This window comes from Cherax quadricarinatus, chromosome 88 (assembly GCF_038502225.1).
Source record: "Cherax quadricarinatus isolate ZL_2023a chromosome 88, ASM3850222v1, whole genome shotgun sequence".
Lineage (NCBI taxonomy): Eukaryota > Metazoa > Arthropoda > Malacostraca > Decapoda > Parastacidae > Cherax > Cherax quadricarinatus.
Genome location: NC_091379.1, coordinates 4328617 through 4352549, shown reverse-complemented (window position 1 = coordinate 4352549; position 23933 = coordinate 4328617). Strand labels below are relative to the sequence as shown.

The 23933-nt window shown below is 38.6% G+C and overlaps 1 protein-coding gene across 2 annotated transcripts in view; it reads right to left on the bottom strand.

Moving 5' to 3' along the window:
- spin (Protein spinster) overlaps window positions 1-23933 on the bottom strand; it is a 108888-nt gene that overhangs the window by 16749 nt on the left and 68206 nt on the right. For both annotated transcript variants that reach the window (XM_070103875.1, XM_070103874.1), the window contains exons 2-10: window positions 21708-21904; window positions 17139-17290; window positions 16222-16443; window positions 14222-14353; window positions 12337-12426; window positions 7389-7560; window positions 6574-6672; window positions 3515-3724; window positions 2964-3081 (exon numbers count right to left, since the gene is read on the bottom strand). In XM_070103875.1, coding sequence (XP_069959976.1) covers window positions 2964-3081; window positions 3515-3724; window positions 6574-6672; window positions 7389-7560; window positions 12337-12426; window positions 14222-14353; window positions 16222-16443; window positions 17139-17290; window positions 21708-21904 — 1392 coding nt within the window. The remainder of the gene's footprint in view (window positions 1-2963; window positions 3082-3514; window positions 3725-6573; window positions 6673-7388; window positions 7561-12336; window positions 12427-14221; window positions 14354-16221; window positions 16444-17138; window positions 17291-21707; window positions 21905-23933) is intronic.

Below are 23933 nucleotides of genomic sequence, written 5' to 3'. Positions count from 1 at the left end.
ATGCAGTGAGTGAATTTAACAAAACACAGTAAAGCATGCTTAAAAAAAGCACTATCCAACTACACCATTTCAGTAGCACTGCCAGGGAATCTTAATTGATTACAAGGTCCTGATCCACCAGGAGGTCTGGTCAAAGACTGGGCCTTGGGGGTACTGACCTCCCAGAACACCCTCCAGGTAGACTTCAGGTAGGTCTTGCTAGCCCATTTAGTAAATAATCACTTCCCTCCTGACAGCCTTGACAGGTAAGGATAGGAGAGAGGCGATTATAAGTTTACTGACTGTAATAAATTATTAGTGACCACTTTGAATCACTTTTACTCCATGGATAATTATCTTGCGTGACTTTCACACGTGATATTTTAGTGTACGAGGATTAATTCACTGGGGAGCGCTACACCCATAAGGGCCACACTGCACCTGGGAAAAGGAAGGTAATCAGATTTGATCTGAAGAAATGGAGGGCAGCTCCAATTCATTAGATCAGGAGCTTTTCACTTGAAGGGTTACCGCAGAAAAAAAAAAAAATCCCATCATACATACCAAAATCCCCTCCACTTCTGGAGGACATTTTGATATTTTACTGTATACAAGTCCAACACTTCTCTATGGGGAAGTGGAACAGAATTTTTCCTCCGTAAGCCATGCGTGTCAAAAGAGGCGACTAAAATGCCGGGAGCAAGGGTCTAGTAACCCCATCTGCATAAATTACTAAGTTTTAAAAGAAACTTCATTTTTCTGTTTAGGTCACGCTGCCTCAGTGGGATATGGCCAGTTTGTTGGGGGGGGGGGGGGGATCTCCAACACTTTCCTTATAACATGGAAGTCACAGGTATTACTTGCTAATTTGGATTTTGCTATGATCATAGAACTGCATCCTTCCTCATACCAAAGTTTAACTATTTCAAAGGTAATATACTTTACAGTGTACCCCAAAAATTGTAAAAATATAAACCGAGGTTAGAAGATAAACCACAGTGCAAGAGCATGGAACATGCAAGGAGGGGAGGGGGGCAAAACCCAGTGTTATAAAGCAGATGCACAACTTTTTCATAAAAAAAAAATAGTGTCAAGTTTACACACCAAGAGTGTACACGAAAGGTGCTTACCATGACAATTTGGGGGTAGTTTAATATTTTTTTTTTACACAAGATCTCAAGGGCTGCAAATGAACCACTCAAGTGTCACAGGGGGGTAAAGGAAGGTGGGTACAGCCCTGCTCTAAAGCAATATGGAAGGAAACGTGCAGGGAAGTAAGGCCCTAGAGGCTGTAATACCAGTCTAACAGACTTGTTCTGCTTGCAGCTCATGTCAAAACAGTTAAAAATATATTTTTTGGATATTCTCTACTGATTTACTAGACAATACACTTTTCTACTGCTTCAGTTTCTCTTGCAAATCTTAATAACAGTGTCATCACAGATGGTGAAAAATCAAAGAATAAAAATGAAACAGTGGGAAACTGTCGACGTTAAAAAAAATTAAATTATATTGGACATGCACAAATAACCCACACATAGGACACAGAAGCTCATGATGATGTTACAAGCTCTTTTCTACTATGTGCAGGTTATGTGTGTATTGTTTCAGTCATGGTATTGTGCCTTTTAGTTCTTTACACTGAACATATCCTGTGTAGGGGCTTGACCTTAACAGGCTACCCCCCCCCCCCACTTCCTTCTTTAATTTAATCAGTCACTGAGTCTCTGCTCAAGATAAAATATTGTCTTGTAATTTTTTTTGTTTTTTTTTTTTTAACTATTTCCTCCCATGGAATTCAAATACTGTATTTGTTAATACTGTATGCAAAGGAGTTATTAAGAATCTGATAATGTTCAAGGAAAGTGTCCACAGAAGGAGTTTCTTCGTAGCTGAGACTGTCGATTGAATGATTTGAACTTGATACAAGTCTTGTATAGTAAATCAATGAATAGTAGTATGATGCCGGTATAGCTCACTCAAACAGAATGAAGAATTTTGCAAGACATCTAAAAGAAGAGTTAATGAAGAGTGAACAGTATCAACATTCAAATATATACAAGGTAAACAAGCCTTTATTTCTTTGAGTGTAGTGAACTGAAGAAGACGATTGGTATGGTGCCTATTCATCCCAGTAAGACAAAAGTTGGTGATGAATGTATATTATAGCACGTGCTATAGTGTGTAAAAAAAGGTAACTTATCTTTAAGAGATTCAAATAAAGTAGCAAGCCTGAGTTCTGGAGTAGTCTTCAGAGAGCAATCCACGTGTTAAGTGTGCCTTACTTCTGAAATGTTTAAAGACTAAATTTGCACTGGCAATTCTACTGTTTATTGAGCATTCTATTCGAGGCCAAGATATTAAAGAACCTGACTAATTCCAAAAAGTTTTTCACATGCTTTTGTTTCATTAATCAAAAGGATGCAGCTAAAAAAAAAAATCACAATTCTACATGTTAAAAATTGAAACAGGATATTTTTCGGATCTGCCTGGAAGTATCAGGTCATACATGCACTATTACATCCATTATTCATACGTCACACCACTTTGAATTTATTAAAGATTTTTTAAGCAAAAACCATCATGCAAGACAAATATTTTCTGCACGTTACGATCAAATCACAATTATTAAAACACAACGTTATTATTATTAAAGCACAACGTTTTTTTCTATTTTGGGTCATAATACCTTTGGTGCAAAATGACTCAAAAGAGAAATCTTTCACCATCATACAACAGACGTTCTTATTCCCAAAGAAAAACTGATACAAGAATATTCTCCGAGTAAACAAAGAAGGCAAAACAAACATCATCATGCAAAGCAGTTGTAAAAAATGAATAGGCACATAAAAAGTTAAATGCTACAATTAGTATTTAGTACACACACAAGCAAGTAATCAGTTCATGCATAGTACAATACTTGAAGGATAACAAGCCTGTGCCAGTACAGTTTCTATTCATCATCGGAAACTAATTTTGCTTACCTGCAATAGCACGATCACACCTCTCCTTGTCGGATGTTATGTAACAAGCATTCCAGAAGAAGAATAACGCACCCATGACATTGATGATCACACACAGGAACATTGCATACTGTTTTGACTGAAAAAATAAAATATACTTCAATATTCGTGTCTATTAATTTTTTTCAAACTGGCCGTATCCTACCTAGGCAAGGTGATCTAAAAGGAAAAAAAGCTTTTAAAATTTAGTAATTTATACAGAAGAGGTTACTAGCCCTTTGCTCCAGGTATTTTAATCGCCTCCTATGACATGCATGGCATACGGAGAAAGGATTCTTCTCCACTTCCCCATGGAGAACATATGAAATGTGACTATAAATTTGCACTATTTTCTATATAAACAATTTGTTTACAAGTTAAAAAAAGGGACTAGGAACTTTAGTAGTTACAAGACATATAGGCACTGATTCTTACAACTACCTCTCTTCAGCCTTAATAAACATGAAAACTAGCATATAAAACTAAGAAATTGAAGCAAACTTTAACAAGTATTTAAAAATATGCCATCTCACCTTGAATTCTACATAATAATCCTCTAAATCTCCTGAAGAAGTTGTAGCTGTAACATTCAAGAATCCCTCTGTAACAGTTGAGAATCCCTCTGTAACAGTTGAGAATCCCTCTGTAACATTCCAGAAGCCCATTTCTGTAGTACTAATGAAAGGGGCAACTGTAGTTGTGACATTTCGATCATGAATGTATGGTTTGAAGGCATCAGCTACCTGGAAAACAAAATGAATTTTATGACTTAAGAAATCGTAATGACACGATTGCAAATAAACGGGCTGGAGTTTTGAGACTCTATGAACGCGGGTTCAATCCCGGCCGGGGGTATGGTTTAAAATGAATTTTATGTAATCTATTTCCCCTAATGCAAACATGTCTTACAAGAACCTTAATTAATAAGATATATTAATTAATACAACAGCATGAAAATCAATAACAATACTGATCACTATTTCTAACATTAAAATACAATACCTTCAGGAATAACTAAAGTCAATTGATTTTCTGTTAAATGTACCATGTAATACCTTACTGTTAATAAAATTTACATAAAAGGTTAACAAAATCTGAACCAATAACAAGACTGAATGAAGTCATATCAAGTACATTTTTATTTCAAGGTTTTCTTGAAAAAGAAACTCATAGTAAGGAAAGAAAGTTTTATCATGTGGCAAGGAAGAAAGTTTTATCATGTGGCAAGGAAGAAAGTTTTATCATGTGGCAAGGAAGAAAGTTTTACTACATGGCAAGGAAGAAAGTTTTACTACATGGCAAGGAAGAAAGTTTTACTACATGGCAAGGAAGAAAGTTTTACTACATGGCAAGGAAGAAAGTTTTACTACATGGCAAGGAAGAAAGTTTTATCAAATAAAGTTTTACCACATGGAAAGGAAGAAAGTTTTATCAAATAAGAAAGTTTTACTGCATGGCAAGGAAGAAAGTTTTACTACATGGCAAAGAAGAAAGTTTTACTACATGGCAAGGAAGAAAGTTTTACTACATGGCAAGGAAGAAAGTTTTACCACATGGCAAGGAAGAAAGTTTTACTACACGGCAAGGAAGAAAGTTTTACTACATGGCAAAGAAGAAAGTTTTATCAAATAAGAAAGTTTTACTACATGGCAAGGAAGAAAGTTTTACTACATGGCAAGGAAGAAAGTTTTACTACATGGCAAGGAAGAAAGTTTTACTACATGGCAAGGAAGAAAGTTTTACTACATGGCAAGGAAGAAAGTTTTACCACATGGCAAGGAAGAAAGTTTTACTACATGGCAAGGAAGAAAGTTTTACTACATGGCAAGGAAGAAAGTTTTACCACATGGCAAGGAAGAAAGTTTTACTGCATGGCAAGGAAGAAAGTTTTACTACATGGCAAGGAAGAAAGTTTTACTACATGGCAAAGAAGAAAGTTTTATCAAATAAGAAAGTTTTACTACATGGCAAGGAAGAAAGTTTTACTACATGGCAAGGAAGAAAGTTTTACTACATGGCAAGGAAGAAAGTTTTACCACATGGCAAGGAAGAAAGTTTTACCATATGGCAAGGAAGAAAGTTTTACTACATGGCAAGGAAGAAAGTTTTACTACATGGCAAGGAAGAAAGTTTTACCACATGGCAAGGAAGAAAGTTTTACTGCATGGCAAGGAAGAAAGTTTTACTACATGGCAAGGAAGAAAGTTTTACCACATGGCAAGGAAGAAAGTTTTACTGCATGGCAAGGAAGAAAGTTTTACCACATGGCAAGGAAGAAAGTTTTACTACATGGCAAGGAAGAAAGTTTTACCACATGGCAAGGAAGAAAGTTTTACTGCATGGCAAGGAAGAAAGTTTTACTGCATGGCAAGGAAGAAAGTTTTACTACATGGTAAGGCAGAAAGTTTTACCACAAGGCAAGGAAGAAAGTTTTATCAAATAAGAAAGTTTTACTGCATGGCAAGGAAGAAAGTTTTACTACATGGCAAGGAAGAAAGTTTTATCAAACAAGAAAGTTTTACCACATGGCAAGGAAGAAAGTTTTACTACATGGCAAGGAAGAAAGTTTTACTACATGGCAAGGAAGAAAGTTTTACCACATGGCAAGGAAGAAAGTTTTATCAAATAAGAAAGTTTTACCACATGGCAAGGAAGAAAGTTTTACTACATGGCAAGGAAGAAAGTTTTACTACATGGTAAGGAAGAAAGTTTTACTACATGGCAAGGAAGAAAGTTTTACTACATGGCAAGGAAGAAAGTTTTACCACATGGCAAGGAAGAAAGTTTTACCACATGGCAAGGAAGAAAGTTTTACTACATGGCAAGGAAGAAAGTTTTACTGCATGGCAAGGAAGAAAGTTTTACTACATGGCAAGGAAGAAAGTTTTATCAAATAAGAAAGTTTTACCACATGGAAAGGAAGAAAGTTTTACTACATGGCAAGGAAGAAAGTTTTATCAAATAAGAAAGTTTTACCACATGGAAAGGAAGAAAGTTTTACTACATGGCAAGGAAGAAAGTTTTACTACATGGTAAGGAAGAAAGTTTTACTGCATGGCAAGGAAGAAAGTTTTACTACATTGCAAGGAAGAAAGTTTTACTACATGGCAAGGAAGAAAGTTTTATCAAATAAGAAAGTTTTACCACATGGAAAGGAAGAAAGTTTTACTACATGGCAAGGAAGAAAGTTTTTATCCTTCCTCAGACTCCCCTTAACCTGAACAAATGCAACATTTGGGTATCTGTTCTATGGAAACCTTTCTGCCAGCCAGTGGCTTCTTCAGTCCAATACAGAGAAAGGTGGATGATGATGATGATGATGATGATGATGATGATGAGATGAAGTAATCAGTCCCTCAGCCTGGAGTCAATGTGTTCATTCCATCAAGAGTAATGGAGTGAACATACTGACTCCAGGCTGAGGGACTGATTACCTCAAGCTACTACTCACTACCTTTCTCTGCACTGGACTGAAGAAGCCACTGGCTGACAAAACATTTCCAGAATGAAGATATCAGAATGTTGCATAAGTGTCTCATTTATCAACCTGTCAGTTTTCTGAATCGTTTATTCACATCAAATGACTACTTACCACACCAATCAAGTATGGGCTTCCTGCATCGCCAAGAGCATGGGAGAAGAGAATCTGGAAAGCTTCTGCTGATGACCGTCTTGTAGGAATTACAATATACTGGAGGAGAAAAAAAAAATATTAACCATTGTAGTAAACCTGCATTTTTAATTTTTGAAAAAAAAAAAAAAAAAATTCATGGGGAAAGTAACCCATAGTGGTCAAACAGCACCTGGGGAATGGGAGGCAATTAGGTCCAATCCAAGGAAGGGGAAGTCAGGTCTAATTCCCTGGATCAAGAGCTCTTCACCTGCATTAAGTAACCTCCCTTTAGGGAAACTTTTGGAAAAAGTAATGCTGATTATCAAGAAAATCTGGACCGAAGCACAACAGGAAAATATCAACTTTAAATTTAAAAATTATATTTACCAAGACTTTAAAAAAAAATTTCAACTTCCTTGTAGGATGCTGTTTAAAGTTATTTTTTTGCAACATGCTGACTGTCTCCCACTGAGGCGGGTGACCCCAAGAGAGAGAAACTTTCACCATCATTCACACAATCTATAACACAAATAACCCGCACATAGAAGGGAGGAGCTTATGATGTTTCATTCTGACTTGGACCATTTACTAAGTCACAAAGCTCTCTCTCCCCTATGTGTGGGTTATTTGTGTATTGTTCCAATCACTGCACGTATTATGCCTTTTTGTTATTTACAATCTTTTAATATTTACAAGACATCCAGTGTGAGAGGTATAGACAAATTGTTAAATAAATTGACAAAAGCTGTTTAGAACTTCTTTTATATTTCAAAATGCAGTAAGTAAATACTAACCAAAACAATATCTGACACAACGGCCCAGTTAAGATTGAGGAAAATTTGACCAAAGAATACGACAACGTAAGAGGCAACAGTGTTCATTTCTGCCAATACCATTGCTCCCAGGATAAATGGAACGGAAACAAGCAGTCCCACACCACAGACTAGCGGATCCGCATATGGTAAGCTGTAAGTAAACAAAATATATATATACATGCACATGTATAAATCTAGGTATGGGAAGATACCAAAATTTTTCCTAATACTGATACCACCAAAATCAGCTGATACCATTACTATGGCACACCCCTAAATGAATATACCATAAATCATGTAATGTCTATCAATCTGTCAAAAAATTTTATAATGCAACCAACCAATTTCATTCACAGATCTACCACTTTTTTTTTTCTTATTCAGAGATAATTTAATGTGCCAGACATCATTCCAGATATTAAAAAAAATAAATGACCAAACATTTTACAGTAGGGCCCCACTTATACAGCAGGTTAGATTCCAGGCTACCATCAGCAAGCAGACATCGCCCGAAAGCAGAACGTCATTTTTTCCACTTATAAATGCATATAAATTCCAGATAAGTTTACACAAGCATATATTAAGTTAACAATAGAACTAGATATTAAAAACAATAAAAAGTAAAATACACACACACTACACTCATTACTTACCTTAAAATATTTGTAGTCTTAATTTAGGATGAGAGGTGAGCAGTACAGTGGTCCCTCGTTTTTCGTAATTAATCCGTTCCTGGAGCTGCTACTATAAATGAAATTTACGATTTGCGAATCAATTTTCCCCATAAGAAATAATGTAAACAAATTAATCCGTTCCTGACACCCAGAAGTATTAAAACAAAATTTTTTTTACATGAAATATACATGTAGTACATAAACAATACAAAGGGAAATGATGAATGAAACATTAACAGCATAACAATTACCTTCATTGGAGATTCTTCTTAGTGTATAGGAGACTGGAGGAGGAGAGAGAGTGGATTGTTTATAGTTTGGAAGGGGAATCCCCTTCCAGCAACACCTCAGGTACCAAGTGCTTTTCTGGGGTTGCTTGTCTTCTCTGTTTCTTAATGCCACTAGGACCACCTTGAGAGTCACTGGAGTCCTGTCTCGCAAAATAACTGTGGAGAGAGCTCTGTTTCTGGCGTCTCTAACACTTCCCTAAAATGGCCCAAGACTGTCACTGTACATGTTGCCAACTTGGCTTGCAACAACCTTGTTAGGGTGATGTTTCTCCATAAAGCTTTCCATCTTTCCCCACATAGTAAAAATCTCTTTAATTTCTGAAGAAGGCACCTTCTTCCATCTCTCTTCCTCCTCCTCTGCAGCAAGATTCTGAGCTGCGATGTGTTGCTCTTCCTGCTGAAGCTCTTGCAGCTCCTCAGTGGCGAGCTCTTCGTTGTGGTCTTCCACCAATTCTTTCACATCCTCCAAACTCACATCCAACCCCATGGAACTCCCCAGTGCCACAATTGATTTTACAACAGACATAGGCTCATCAGGGTCAGTCCCAAACCCTTCAAAATCTCTCTTGTTGACACAATCTGGCCACAATTTTCTCCAGGCAGAGTTCAAAGTCCTGGTAGTCACTCCCTCCCAAGCCATATCTATAAGGGTTATGCAATGGAGGATGCTGAAGTGCTTTCTCCAAAATTCCCTTAGGGTCAAGTGAGTGTGTGGTCACAGTCAAGCACCTGTGAAACATTGCTTTTGTGTAGAGTTTTTTAAAGTTTGCAATGACCTGCTGGTCCATGGGCTGGAGGAGAGGAGTGGTATTCAGGGGCAAGAACTTTACTGTGATGAACCCAAACTCCTCGAAAATTAGGTCATCCAAGTTTGGAGGATGAGCAGGTGCATTGTCCATTACTCGCAGGCACTTGAGATCTAATTTCTTTTCCAGGAGATACTCCTTCACACTAGGGCCAAACACTTCATTGAACCACTCGACGAAAATTTCCCTCGTGACCCATGCCTTACTATTAGATTTCCAAAACACACACAATTTACTCTTCATAACATTGTTTTTCCTGAGCACTCTGGGATTTTCAGAATGGTACACTAGTAATGGCTTCACTTGGAAATCCCCACTAGCATTAGCACAGAACATTAGCGTCAGCCTGTCTTTCATAGGCTTGTGTCCTGGCATTGCCTTTTCCTCTTGTGTAATGAAGGTCCTCTTTGGCATTTTCTTCCAAAAGAGGCCTGTTTCGTCACAATTGAACACTTGTTCAGGTTTCAGTCCTTCAGCCTCTATGTACTCCTGGAATTCATGCACATATTTTTCAGCCGCCTTGTGGTCCGAACTGGCAGCCTCACCATGCCTTACCACACTGTGTATGCCAGTACGGTTCTTAAATCTCTCAAACCAGCCTTTGCTGGCCTTAAATTCACTCACATCACCACTATTTGCAGGCAATTTCTTTACCAAATCTTCATGCAACTGCCTAGCCTTTTCACAAATAATCGAAGTCATAAGAGTATCTCCTGCTAATTGTTTCTCATTTATCCACACCAATAATAACTTCTCAACCTCTTCCAGTACTGGTGATCTGATTTTTGTCAGCATAGTTACTCCCTTTGCAACAACAACATCCTTGATTTCCTTTTTCTTGGCCACTATGAAACATAAGGTTGTGTAGGGTTTCTTATACATCCTGGCCAGTTCGGCCACACTTGTACCACTTTCATATTGTTCAATGATGGCTTTCTTAAATTCAATCGTATTTCTCACCTTTACCACAGGCTTGGCACTAGGAGCTTTCTTTGGAGCCATGGTAGCTTATTTAGTACTTGCAAGCACTAAAATAAATGGATTATGAAATATTTCACTGGAGCACATGAGGGGACCTTCGCTCACTGGTAAACAATGCCAGACTGGCTGCCGCCACGGCTCACGTCGTGGGTACGCGTCCAGGACGAATTACGACTCGCGAGTCAACTTATGAAAAGCAAGTCCATGTTTATACGAAAATACCCCTATGATTGGCGAAATTTACGATTGCCGGGAACTACGAAAAGCGAGGGACCACTGTATTTATTATAAGTCAGGTGTGGGAGGTATGGTAGCTAGCCAGGCCACCCCACCCACATGTAATATACTATCACATTTAAAGTACCCCAGAGCAATAAAGTGCATATAGAGTACATGCATTACTTACCTTAGAATATATGAAGTCTTAATGTAGGGTGACAGGTGAGTAGTATTTATTTGTAGTAAGTCAGGTGTAGGAGGTATGGTAGCCAGCCGTGCCAGGCCACCCCACCCACACATAGTATATTACGCTCCAGAACAATAAAATGCCACATACAATACACTCATTAGTTATCTTAAAATATTTGTAGTCTTAATGTAGGGTGAGAGGTGAGTAAACGAGGTAAAATGAATAAACGAGAGAGAGAACAAGTAAATGAGAGGAGACTGAGTTATGTAAACAAGCAGACGAACGCATCTGGTTTTGGTTCATACCCGTAACATCTCATATTACTGTTAATTTATTCTACTGTGGGGTGTATTTATCATGTTTATGTTACGTAGCATGTTTATTATATAATTTTGAAAAAATATCAGATGGATTAATGAAAATGTTTATTTTTAAAGTAATACAGTGGACCCCCGCATAACGATTACCTCCGAATGTGACCAATTATGTAAGTGTATTTATGTAAGTGCATTTGTACGTGTATGTTTGGGGGTCTGAAATTGACTAATCTACTTCACAATATTTCTTATGGGAACAAATTCGGTCAGTACTGGCACCTGAACATACTTCTGGAGAGAAAAAATATCGTTAACCGGGGGTCCACTGTACATGACATTTAAAGCGCCTCAGAGTGATCATTATTGTGTATTATCATTATTGATATGGCGTCCTCAAGATTAATAAGATACTTTTAGTGATTTTAATGTGTACCTGCATGACAGCACAGTAAGTTTATTTAGGTACAGGTACACAAGCCTCGGTGGGAGATGGCCGACTTGTTAAAAAAAAAAAAAATGTAAATCATGAAATAACTTAAAATATTTGAAATTTTGGAAAGTTTCCAGACATAATGGAGAGATGTGGTGCTAACGGAGCTCATGGAAAATGTAAACAAATCGGGAGGGCGTGGTGACCGTATTAGAAAGTCAGGTGGGGAAGCCGTATACCGAGTTTTGGTAGTAATTTAACCCTTAAACGGTCCAAACAGATCGACGTTCAAATTCGTAGTGCTACAAAAGTAGATCTACTTTTTTTTACATATTTTCAAATATAACAAAAAAAAAAAATGTAGATAAAAGTTTTCTTTACACGTTTTCAAATGTAAAACAAAAAAGATTACATTTTTTTACGTACTTTCAGATGTTGAAAAAACGTATATATACGTTTGGACCATTTAAGGGTTAAAATGTTCATATCAGCGGGGCCCTACTGTAATGCCTACATGTGATCTGAAGTACACAAAATTGTTCTTTTTATGAACAACTAATATTACTAAATGTTAAGATGAACCAGAAATCACCAGACTGTATTAAGAGCAGTGAAACAAGTAAAAAATACAATTAAAAATTAATGATCTAGAAATATCTGGCATTTTTGCACTTTTATCCTACAAATACTAATTCCTCGCTGCAAAGACACTTAAAACTCAATTCCTGAACAATCAGGTGCAACAAATTGAGCTAATCTCAAGGAACCCTCAACACAAACAACAAAAATTTGCTTAAAAGCACATTAGCTTTTTGTGAATGCATGACATTTCACTGAATGTTGCACACAGTGAAAACAATTCAGCTAGCTGGATATTATTAATGGGGAAGAACTAAACCTGTAGGGGTTATACAGCACTTGGGTGTATGAGAAGTAATCAAATTTAAATGTTCCAATTGCTAAGATCAAGGCACCACTCTAAGGGTACTACAATTTAACAAGGCAGTTCATGCAGTGTACCTGACTCGGAGCTTCTGGCCAGCAAGAGATCCCAGAGGCACACCAATCAGACCGGCTGACATGGCAATCGCTCCAAACACAAATGCAACACTGTGGGAAGAAAACAATTATATTAAAGAAAAAGTAATTAATCCTTTACTATAAAAGAAAAACCACTGCAGAGCATAGCTTTACCTATGCTGAACTTTATCGAGTCACTTCATAAAGCGCATGTTGGCAAAAACGTTCTCTGGAAATAAAGCTTTGCTTTGTATATCATCTTTTGACCATATCTCCTAGCAAGCCTTGCCATCCAACAAGATTACTGTATTATAATACGTAACAGAATTAGTGCGCATCTGTATCTGTGCACCTCTGGTAAGACAGCCTCTTACGGCATGTATGGCATATGGAGGAAGGATTCTTTTCCACTTCCCCCCACTTTGTGAGGACAAATTTACTAGTATCCTTTTAGCTCCATCTTCCCTCAATTTACAGTTGTGGCCTCTTGTTAATACTTATCATTGTTATGAAAGGATCCTCCTATCTAATCTTTCATATTGCTCAGACCAAGTTGATAGATAAGGTACAAGTTTCTAACAACATCCACTGTGTTATCCCCCTAGGAAGCATGTCTTATAATATTTTTAACTTTAATCTATTATTTTATCTTTAGACTCGCCTGTAGTAGTCTTGCTACTCAGAGTCACAGTAAATTTTAGAACAGTGCAGTAGTCCTATGAATTCCTAAAGGAAATACAAGTCACACTTTCAGGTGTGGGACAAACCAGTTTTTAGTGTCCTAAGGAACAAAACCTTGTGGGTTCAGGAAAAAAAAAAAAAAAGTGGAGGACTGCATTCTGTTCATGCATGTAAATCATTGACTACAGCTTGCCCCACAACGTAACTAGTTTTAGCTACACCATTCATATTTCATGATGTATTAAATGAAAAACCTTTACAATAAGATTTACAGGTTATGTGAAATGTAAAAAATAAAAAGTGTTTTTTTCCTTATGACCACATTTTGTAGGACAGATGAATTCTCTTATTACCCTTGTATTATAGTAACTTCATAATAGGCCCATAAGAAAATTCTGTGGATTTAGATACTACTGATTCTGAGGAATTTCTGTAGTGTTCAGCTGCACCTTAAGGAACAGGTTTGGTATAACTTTTATTCTTAAATCATTATTTTCAATGTTCATAGTTTTTTTTCCCCCCTAAGTGGTACTGTCTCCAGTCTCCTTTCTCCCTCTCAGAATTTCACTCCTTTACTTTTACTGGGAACAAACTCCAGTAATTCTTTGCTCAACTATTCCAGCAGCTGTCAGAATTCAACCATCTTTGTCCATTTTTATTCTTCGCATTACTTTGGCATCATTGGTAAACAAAAACACGGGGGTTTACTTCTCCTGCAGTCATATACGTACTCCAGGAATATTGAAATGAAAACAGAACCTTGGGGTATTTCAGCACATACACAATCCTATACTCATTCTTCAACTCCAGTTTGCCAAGTAGCCAATTTCATCTAGGAAAAAAACATTTACCGGGACTTGTTCTCTAGCATTATTTTCTAACACTGATATTGTACGGAAAATTCCATGGCAAACCAAGAGCATTCTTTCAAATCTTTATTTATATTACATTAACTCATGTGAGATGACCCAGGATTCCCAGGCTGGGCGATTCTTATAACTGCTGCTCTTGGTTACAAAACACTAAATAATTACCCACCCACCCTTCCTCATGTTCATGTGTATGCTTGTGTTCATGAGGGTGTGTTCTTGTACGTTCACTTGTGTGCGTGCATGTGTCGGCAAGCTACGTAGTACACCCTAGATAGACCTGGACTGTAAACTGCAGTGCAAAGAAAAAAGTTTGAAATGCAAGATCAACTTACTCATCTTTATTGGCATTTGGATGATCCTGAATGATAACACCAAGTTGCGTGAAGATAGGTCCCCACCATGCCAGAGCACCAGCCACGAAAGTCACGCAGGTGAATGCAATTGTCGACAAGATGAAACTCTTGCTGTTGTAGAAAAATTAGTGTTAAGAACTGTAAAAATTTCATAATTTAAGTATTCCCTCCTAGGTAGTAGGTTGGTAGACAGCAACCGCCCAGGGAGGTACTACCGTCCTGCCAAGTGAGTGTAAAACGAAAGCCTGTGATTGTTTTACATGATGGTAGGATTGCTGGTGTCCTTTTTTCTGTCTCATGAACATGCAAGATTTCAGGTACATCTTGCTACTTCTACTTACACTTAGGTCACACTACACATACATGTACAAGCGTATATATACATACCCCTCTGGGTTTTCTTTTATTTTCTTTCTAGTTCTTGTTCTTGTTTATTTCCTCTTATCTCCATGGGGAAGTGGAACAGAATTCTTCCTCCGTACGCCATGCGTGTTGTAAGAGGCAACTAAAATGCCGGGAGCAAGGGGCTAGTAACCCCTTCTCCTGTATATATTACTAAATGTAAAAGGAGAAACTTTTGTTTTTCCTTTTGGGCCACCCCGCCTCGGTGGGATACGGCCTGCCTGCTGCCCTGAAAGTATGCATTCAGTATCCTTTATCTTCATAAGAGCATCACAGGGCTTAATATATTTTGTGTTCATTATAGATTAAGCAATTTAATAGGATTTTTGGGGAAAACAAAATATTTGACATTTTCATATTGTGCTAAATTTCCAATAAACTTTTTATCAATAAGTGCCATACAAGAGATTCAGTAGCGTCCCAGCCTAATGAAGTTGATTTCTACAAAGTATCAGTCATACAGTTTTGTTGAGGCAGAGACCTCGCTGTAAGAGTAGCAGATGGAAGATCAAGCCTTTATCCAGTCCTTGCACCAACCGACCCCCCACACTGGTTGTCTCCCATTGAGCCAGGGTGACCAGAAGAAAAGTTTCTGCTTTTCACATTTAGTAATTTATATGAACGGGGATTCTAACTGCTTTCTCCAGGCATTTTAGTATCGCTGTCCCTCTGGCAAGACAGTGATGGTGAGTGTTTCTTCTTTTTTGGGTCACCCTACCTGGGTGGGAGACATCCAGTTTCTCGGAGAAAAAAAAAATGGGGACAACCACAGATCCTGTGGTACTCTAGTGACAATATTTTCCTCTTACCAGTGTTTGCATTTCTCTCCTCAAACAAAATCTTTCATCAACTTTGAACCTGCCATGACAAATAATTGCTCAACAAGTGTTGATATATTATAGCCCATTCAGTGTTAGATCACAGTTCCCAAAGAACTTTTCCTTGGAAGAGGATGGTAGCTTCAATTCTTTGGATCAAGATCCCTTTACCAGCATCAAGGTAACCCCTTTGAAGGGTCCAACTGTTTAGGAGCTTCTTATTGCATGTTATATACAGGTATTACATTCTACAGGTTCTCTGGCGATCTTTCCTTTCTACCTCAATAATGTGAAGTTCTGGGGAGAACTAACCCTGCAGCCAGGTCCTAGACCAGGCCTCCTAGTTGACATGCTCAATCACATAGGCACCACAGGAATTGACAAACTTAAGTTTCTCAAGTTAATGCCTATGTTACCAATACTCTAAATTCTCATCCTCTCAAAATTTCACTATCTGTACAAAAAGTTACTTACTATTCTATTACCTAAGTTAGCTTTGATAATATCCTTGCCCCTTCCTTTGAAGTTCTTCTCTAGCACTCGAGTCTGGTTAACCGGTTTCCCTGAATCCCTTCATAAATGTTACCTTGCTCACACTCCAAGAGCAAGTCATAAAACTCTCTTGCCTCCATTCACTCACTGCTAACATATTCACACATGCCTGTTGGATGTCTAAGCCCCTTACCAACTCTTGTGCAATTTCCAGGCCTAATTTTTCTACTTCATAAATTTTAGGAAAGTAACAAATTTGTTACTAACTTGGTAAAGAGGTATATGAGGTCACTGATAAATGAGGTAGGTTGCAGGTGCTGCCCGCCTTCACTCTCCCCCCGAGGAGGTTCTCGCAGCATGAACAGAATCAGCAGCAGTGCAATGAAACCCATCACTGGGGTGACACGCAGGCCCCAGCGCCATGCTTCTGAATCCCCACTGTTTCCCACTAGCTTGGTTACTTCTGCACCAATAATGTAACCAAGCCCACTGTAAAAGACAAACATACATTTAATACAGTACTCTACTGTTTGGGTCACCAACATTAATTCCCCAAATAAAACAAATATACCTAGTTATGCAAATTCTTAATGTAGTTAAATTACACTTTTTATTTCATTCTTAGCAAAGATAATTTAGGTTGTTAGGTTAGTTTTGTTGCAAAACAAACACTTGGTATAAAAAAAATTGTTATAACTAGTGTATACAAGTGTTTTATCCTAGAAGACAATTTAATTTTTTATGTGGTTCACACTTCTACTGTACAGTAATATACACAACATTTGTAATGCTTTACAACAAAATTTAAAAAATATTAGCTTGATTTTAGGCTTTTTGTATGAACATTGAATACAGAACTGTACTGTATTATAATTTAGATAATAGTATTATATGATGCTTAATAATAACCCACGTGGGAACAAACACAGGGGCCACGAGCTGTGACTCGACCCTTGCAGCCACAACTAGGCGAGTACAGGAGGTTGCTCAATCTGTATTTTTCGACCCCCTTCTGGAGGTTCCTCTTCAGCAGATACATAAGTGAAAGGAGAACATAAAAATTTATAGGAAAATTTGCACCTATCATCATGTGGAGGAGTAGGGCATCTATTATATGTTTATTACAGTCAGGAGTAAATGAATATACCTGAAGAATAAAACAAACATTTTGCTTAGGAACAAACCTGCCAACAGGGATAGCAAAGTAGAAGACAGCCAACATCTTGGAACGCAGATCTTTCACGAAGAGATCAGAGATAATGGTGGGAGCAATGGTTGAATAACTCGCCTCTCCAACTCCCACTAAACACCGAAATATGAGGAACAGTTCGTACGTCTGAAAATTTTGAAAAGTTAAGAAAAGTATGTATCAATACTGATACATACTTTTCTATATAATATACAGTGTGGTATTTTTAAATGCTGTACATTACATTTGTAAAGTGCTATATATTTATAAAATGCTATAACAATGTCTGTATATATGTACAGAATATGTAATACTATAAAATATAGTTATACATTCTACATATATTTTTTTAACACGCTAGCAATCTCCTACCGACGTAGGGGAACCTGAAAAAGAATCGCTTTCACCACCACTCACACCATCACTGTCATACCAGAGGTATGCCAATATTATGGTTCAGATGCCCTTCCAAACTACAATATCCCCACCTCCCCTTCAGAGTGCAGGCACTGTACTACCCACATCTAGAGCTCAAGTTCAGTTAACTGGTAGAAAATTTTCTTCAATGAAGTATATTTATAATGTATAAAATTTTTTGGTAATGCTGGCCATCTCCCACTAAGGCAGAGTAACCTAAAAAACTTAACACATTCACCATCATTTATTAAATAGCTGTCTTACCTGAAGTGCACAGTAATCACAATTCACATGATACTCTGAACTGCAACACCTCTTCCCCTCTTCAGAGTACAGGCAATGTACCCAGTCTCCAGGACTTGAATCTAGCTATCTGGAGGGTATTCCAGGAGTCAATGCCCCTACAGCCAAGTCCATGGCTAGTCTATGGTAACTGGTTTCCCTAAATCTCATGAATGTTATCTTGCTCACACTGACAAAGCCAAGCCAGTTGTCTCTAACTCTGATATAACACATTCACACAAACCAGCTGGATGCTCAAGCCCCCTATCACTCAAACCCTCTTTCATTCCCTCCCCTCGATCTTTCTTGGGATGACCCCTGCCCCTCCTTCCTGATTTATACTTCCTCTTGGTCATCCTATCCTGCTCCATCTTCTCTAAATGGCCAAACCTCTCCTCAACTTTTCCTCGGCCCTCTGGACTATACCTCTAGTAATCTTGCAGACTTATAATTTCTATGCTCTGAATTATTTACACCAAATTCACACGTGGAACTCAAACATGACACCACTATCCCCAGCCTCCTCCTCGCTGCAATGTTAAAACATATGCCCCTCGCACATATAAAAATGCTGGTGCCATAATGTTTCAGTATATTTCCCTTTTTGCCTCAGTAGGTAAGCTTCTGGCTTACCACAGATACCTCAACACACCATCTACCTTTCTTCCCCTGTCCATTCTATGGTTCATCTGTTCATAGACTAATCAGCAGCCACATCCACTCCTAAATATCTAAATTACCTCTGACTAGTTTTGAAAGCTTTCCTACGCTTGCAGCCCGCCCTTTAACCAATCTTCCTCCATACTCCCTCTATTTAATATCCAGACTGTGGTGCATAAGTCACCGTGGGTTGCAGGTACATAGTCTGGGTGATCAGGCAATTAATAAACTCTTCTTCCTAACAAGGTACTAGCTACCTTCAAAGAACTAATACCCTAACAATGTACTAAGAGCCTCCTAACAGGGTACTAAAGTTCTACCAACCATAAATTTGTCTTATGTTTTTTGTAGGGGGTCTACCCCTGCAGTCCGGTCCCAGACCACGACTCCTGGTCCCTAACAAGGCACTACTATCCTTAAATGTCTCAAAAAAAGCACTAATGCCTCCCCTGCATGGCACTAGTGTTTCTCCAACAAGGCACTTCTGTTCTAACGAAGCACTAATGTCCCCTTAACAAGGACCAAGTACCGGGCATGTCTCTTAAGAGAACGACCTAACATTGTTCTCAATGACTGGCGAGAATTTTTCCAGGGCATAAGGCTCGTCCAGCTAGTCACACGTGAGGGAATGTGAGCTGTACCGTCGTTGAGGCGATGGCGGTGGTAAGGATCAATCTAGCGAGACATGGGCTTAACTACGCTCAAGTGGGGTGACAATACATTTGCTGCTCACACCAATGAACGCTTCCTCTCATTCCAATATCATTGTTTACTATATGGCTAAATGGAATAACATTTAACACGCCAACTTGAACTGATGACTATACATAGACTGTAAGAGGTTGTAACATCTTCCATTCATACTGGTTGTTGCTACAGTAAGGCAATACTAGGTACGCCCACGTTGTTAAGGACCATCAAAAGAGATACCTGAGCCCTACTTCCCAGAAATCATAGAAAAACGTTGCCCGAATCTGGGTGGGAAAGCACATAAGAGAAACTGGAACAAATGGTTCCCAACTATGTCAGGTGGATCCCTATTGCTGGAACACCGGCAGCAACGGACATCCACATCTCCCACCTGCGTTAAACAGCAGGCTTTCCTCAAGCCTATAAACTGATGTATGGTGCCCCGACAACGTGTCTAATCCTATAAAAAAGGGGGCAATATCTAAACACCAACAATAAAACAGTATATCCACTCAGCAGAAACAAGTGGTATATTACAAGTTTATTTAGGTACAGGTACACACAAAAAGTTACACAAATTACCATACATAATGACAAGTGTAAATTACCTAGGATAACCCCCCCAAAAAAGCCAAGACAAAGTGGCGTTTATTTCAACTAACAGCTGAAATGACAGACATCACTGAACCAACACCCCGTGCAGTCATTGGGAGAAGGCATATCTGAGCAAACTGCAAGTATACTGAAAAGAAAGAGTGCATAGAGGACAGATAATGAAATACACCCAGGAAAGAAAACCGCGAAAATTCGTCACTGATGGCCAAGGCCACTAGCGGGTAGACACTTCCTCGCTCACTCAAGAGCAGCCTAGACGTCCCACGAGCATCCATTCCCACAATGCCTACATTACATTCGTGGTAAGGAGAGCTAAATAAGTAGTGGTTACACAGCGAATAGCACACCTGTGTGAATGGGAGGCAATCTGGTTCCATCTAGGAAAATGAGACTACGGGTCTAATTCCTCGGATAAAGAGTCCCTAATAAGCCGACATTACGGCACCTCCCGGGGAGGGGACACTGCCCACAAATAATGAAAGATGGAAATATTCTTACCACAACTTTTAGGGCTCCTGGACCGAAAAGTTTCCATAAGAAGTCCTAAATGTCTGCTCGTGAGTCTTCAAACACAGTCCGTATTACATATCAGTTTTTCAACACAATGAATGAGGTCTTATATAACACTATCTTTAGCTAGTCTCAGAACCACAGTCATGAGGGACAAACAAATTTGATTTCTTTGAGTAGTATACGAAATATAGTTTACATTTATTTTATATTAAACACAAAGAAAGCCACTAGCATGCATGTGCATGTCAGGCTGACAAACCATGTGCCTTCATCTGCTGGATATACTTGCTAATATATGTTGGTTCCGGGATCAACCCTCCCACACGGCCTCACTAGAATAAATATTGGTAAGAAAATATTAGCAAACCCAAAGAAAAGTAAACGTGTGTATACTTAATATGAGAAGGGTTGACTCCCGTATCTAACATGTTCCTGAGACGAAAGAAAACTATACTGACGGAGAAGCGCTAAACCCACAAGAGCAGCACAACATCTGGAGGCGAGGCAATCAAGTCTGACCACATTTAAAAGATTCTAAGTATATTCACCAAGTGCCAGATCAACCAGGCTGTGAGGGATATGTGGGGCAGCAATAGCCTGGTTGACTAGGCTAGCACCAGATAAACCTGGCCTATGGCCGGGCTCCGTGAGTAGTAAGACTCGAAACTCAAAGGTATTTAAAGGTAAAGGGGTGTAAAAGGCTTTTTTTTTTATTATTCGCCGGTATTCTCCCGGCCCGGGTCTTTTCCAAGTAGTGGTGACCCGGCCTTGGCTCCCTATCTGGGGAGTATCTCGAGACCTAAGTCTCCCATGGGAGGAGGTACAAGTACCCCCTCATCTTTGGGACCAAGTGTCCTAAAAAGGAATTAAATGTAAAGCTGCATTTGTTTCCTCTTGCATGGACGAGCAAGAAACGCAACATCCGGCTGTTACAATTATCTTGGCCCATGGCTGGGCTGTTAAGACAACTATTGAAATAGTTCACATGTCATTCTCCGGTAGCATGTAGTAGTGATATTTACGAGCACTGGAACCATATAGGCTTTAAATATTAAAATATTACAACGACGCCAATGAAAATAACTCACGGAGTTTTTTATCCTATTTACATATCTTAAACTATGTATGATAATTGTACTTGTGTAACTACACTAAAATAAGCTTACCATATAGGTCACTCAGTGCACAGCAATATTACTTACTTACTTACTTACACACACACACACACACACAGCATAAAATATAAATAAAGGTATTAAACGCTCAACGCAAATAAATACCATCATACCAAATTATTATAAACAGCATCAATTAAAATACCAGTACATTATTAATGTCAATCCTGGTAACGTTTAAGTTCATTAAAATAAAAGAAGAAAATTTTTACCTTCATTAAAGAGCCAAGAACTGTTGCTAAGCTCCATAAGAGAAGACCAACAGCCATAAGGTACTTCCTGGAAAAGCGATCCCCGAGGAAGCCAAAGATAGGAGCCATCACCATGTACACCAGGACGAAGGCTGTCTGTAGGAGGCCAGCCTGGGAGTCAGTGATGTTGAAAGTTTCCTGGATGTTCCACAAAATTCCTGTAACCAAACAAAACGGAGTGTTTAATCAATATTTTCACGTGCAAATGAGGAATTAGACAAAACAGCTTGTTGGTACAAGTTATTAATAAGTAACTGTTTTATCCGAAGTTGAAATTTCCAAAGATTTAGCAAGGATTTTCTTTTCTAAACCAGTTATATTATCCAGTATCTTTGGTACATCTTTTATCTTTGATGAGTTTCGAGAACTTTCCTACTACCGAAACGGGCCCTGGGCAAGTTTTGCCTGGTGCTTGCCTGGTCAACTAGGCTGTTGCTGCTGGCGACCCACTGGCCCACATATCCATCATAGCCTAGTTAATCGGGAACCTAGTAGAGGTACCTGTAAATCTATCCCGGAAGTGTTCTTTTGACCACGGATGTTGATACAAATGTCCTCTTGTGCCCACGATCTTCACTGGGTTTATTGTACATTTTCTCCCATTTCTCTCATTCTAATATGTTATGGCAGTGCGCACGTTTGGGACCAGGCTCTGAGTACTTTCTACTTATGTATTATATGTATCCGCTCCAGCGAGTAAACGTTAAAGACAGACATTCCCGGTGACAGCGCGAAGTCTATCAGGAGACAAGTTATCGCACGAATTCCAAAAACCTGGAATGGTCTTCATAAAATTTACCAGAGGGCACTTGAATATGCCAGTAATTGCTAGAACCTTTCCAAATCGAATCGGGCATTACCAAGTTATAAAAGAAAACCTTTAGACAGAGAAGAAAAAGGCATCCATGTAAAGATACCCCGTTGGGGATACCTGATAATTTATGTTGAAAAATTAGGTTATAATAACTATTATATATTCTAGGTAGTAGGTTGGTAGACAGCAACCGCCCAGGGAGGTACTACCGTCCTGCCAAGCGAGTAAAACGAAAGCCTGTAATTGTTTTACGTGATGGTAGGATTGCTGGTGTCTTTTGTCTGTCTCATAAATATGCAAGATTACAGGTACGAGTGCTACTTCTACTTAGGTCACACTACACATACGTGCACAAGCATGCATGCATATATATATATATATATATATATATATATATATATATATGCATGCATATATATATATATGCATGCATATATATAAATAATATATATATATATATATATATATATATATAATATATATATATATATATATATATATACACACACACACACACACACACACACACACACACACACACACACACACACCACACACACACACACACACACACACACACACACCCTGGGTTTTCTGCTATTTTCTTTCTAGTTCTTGTTCTTTTTTATTTCCTCTTATCTCCATGGGGAAGTGGAACAGAATTCTTCCTCCGTAAGCCATGCGTGTTGTAAGAAGCGACTAAATTCCCGGGAGCAAGAGGCTAGTAATCCCTTCTCTTGTATAAATTACTAAATTTTAAGAGAGAAACTTTTGTTTTTCTTTTTGGGCCACCCTGCCTCGGTGGGATACGGCCGGTTTGTTGAAAGATGAAAGAACTATTATATATGTTGGAGCATCTAAGTAGGTGAGCTGGTTGTGACGACAGCCACACTAGAGAGCAAGTAGTGTTGTAGGTGGGTGGGGGCTGGCACCACGAGACACTCCACTGTTTACACAAAGTTATCATAATATCGCACGGTCAGGGGCCCAGTTTTTACCAGATATCAAGGCCGTGGGTGTTCCCTCCCTTTCTGCCACGCCAACCCACAAAACACAAGCTCTAAACAACCCACTACCACAACGTCTCATTCCCCCTCCCTCGTCAATCCACCCACCTACCATTAATAATAAAAATAATAACAGAAGAAGCTAATTCAATAACGATCATTCCAAAACAAGTTAGACTGGATATACGATGAACAGACACGTATATTCAAGATTTGTACGTATATTTGAGAGAGCTTAGCATGTAACAGCTCTCAGCTTTTAAATAAAAGGTAGGAACTATCTTAGCCTAACTCTCGTGTAATAAAGAGAGTACGATACACTACATATATATCTCTTATCTTTATCAGTGAGTATACCCAGTCAAC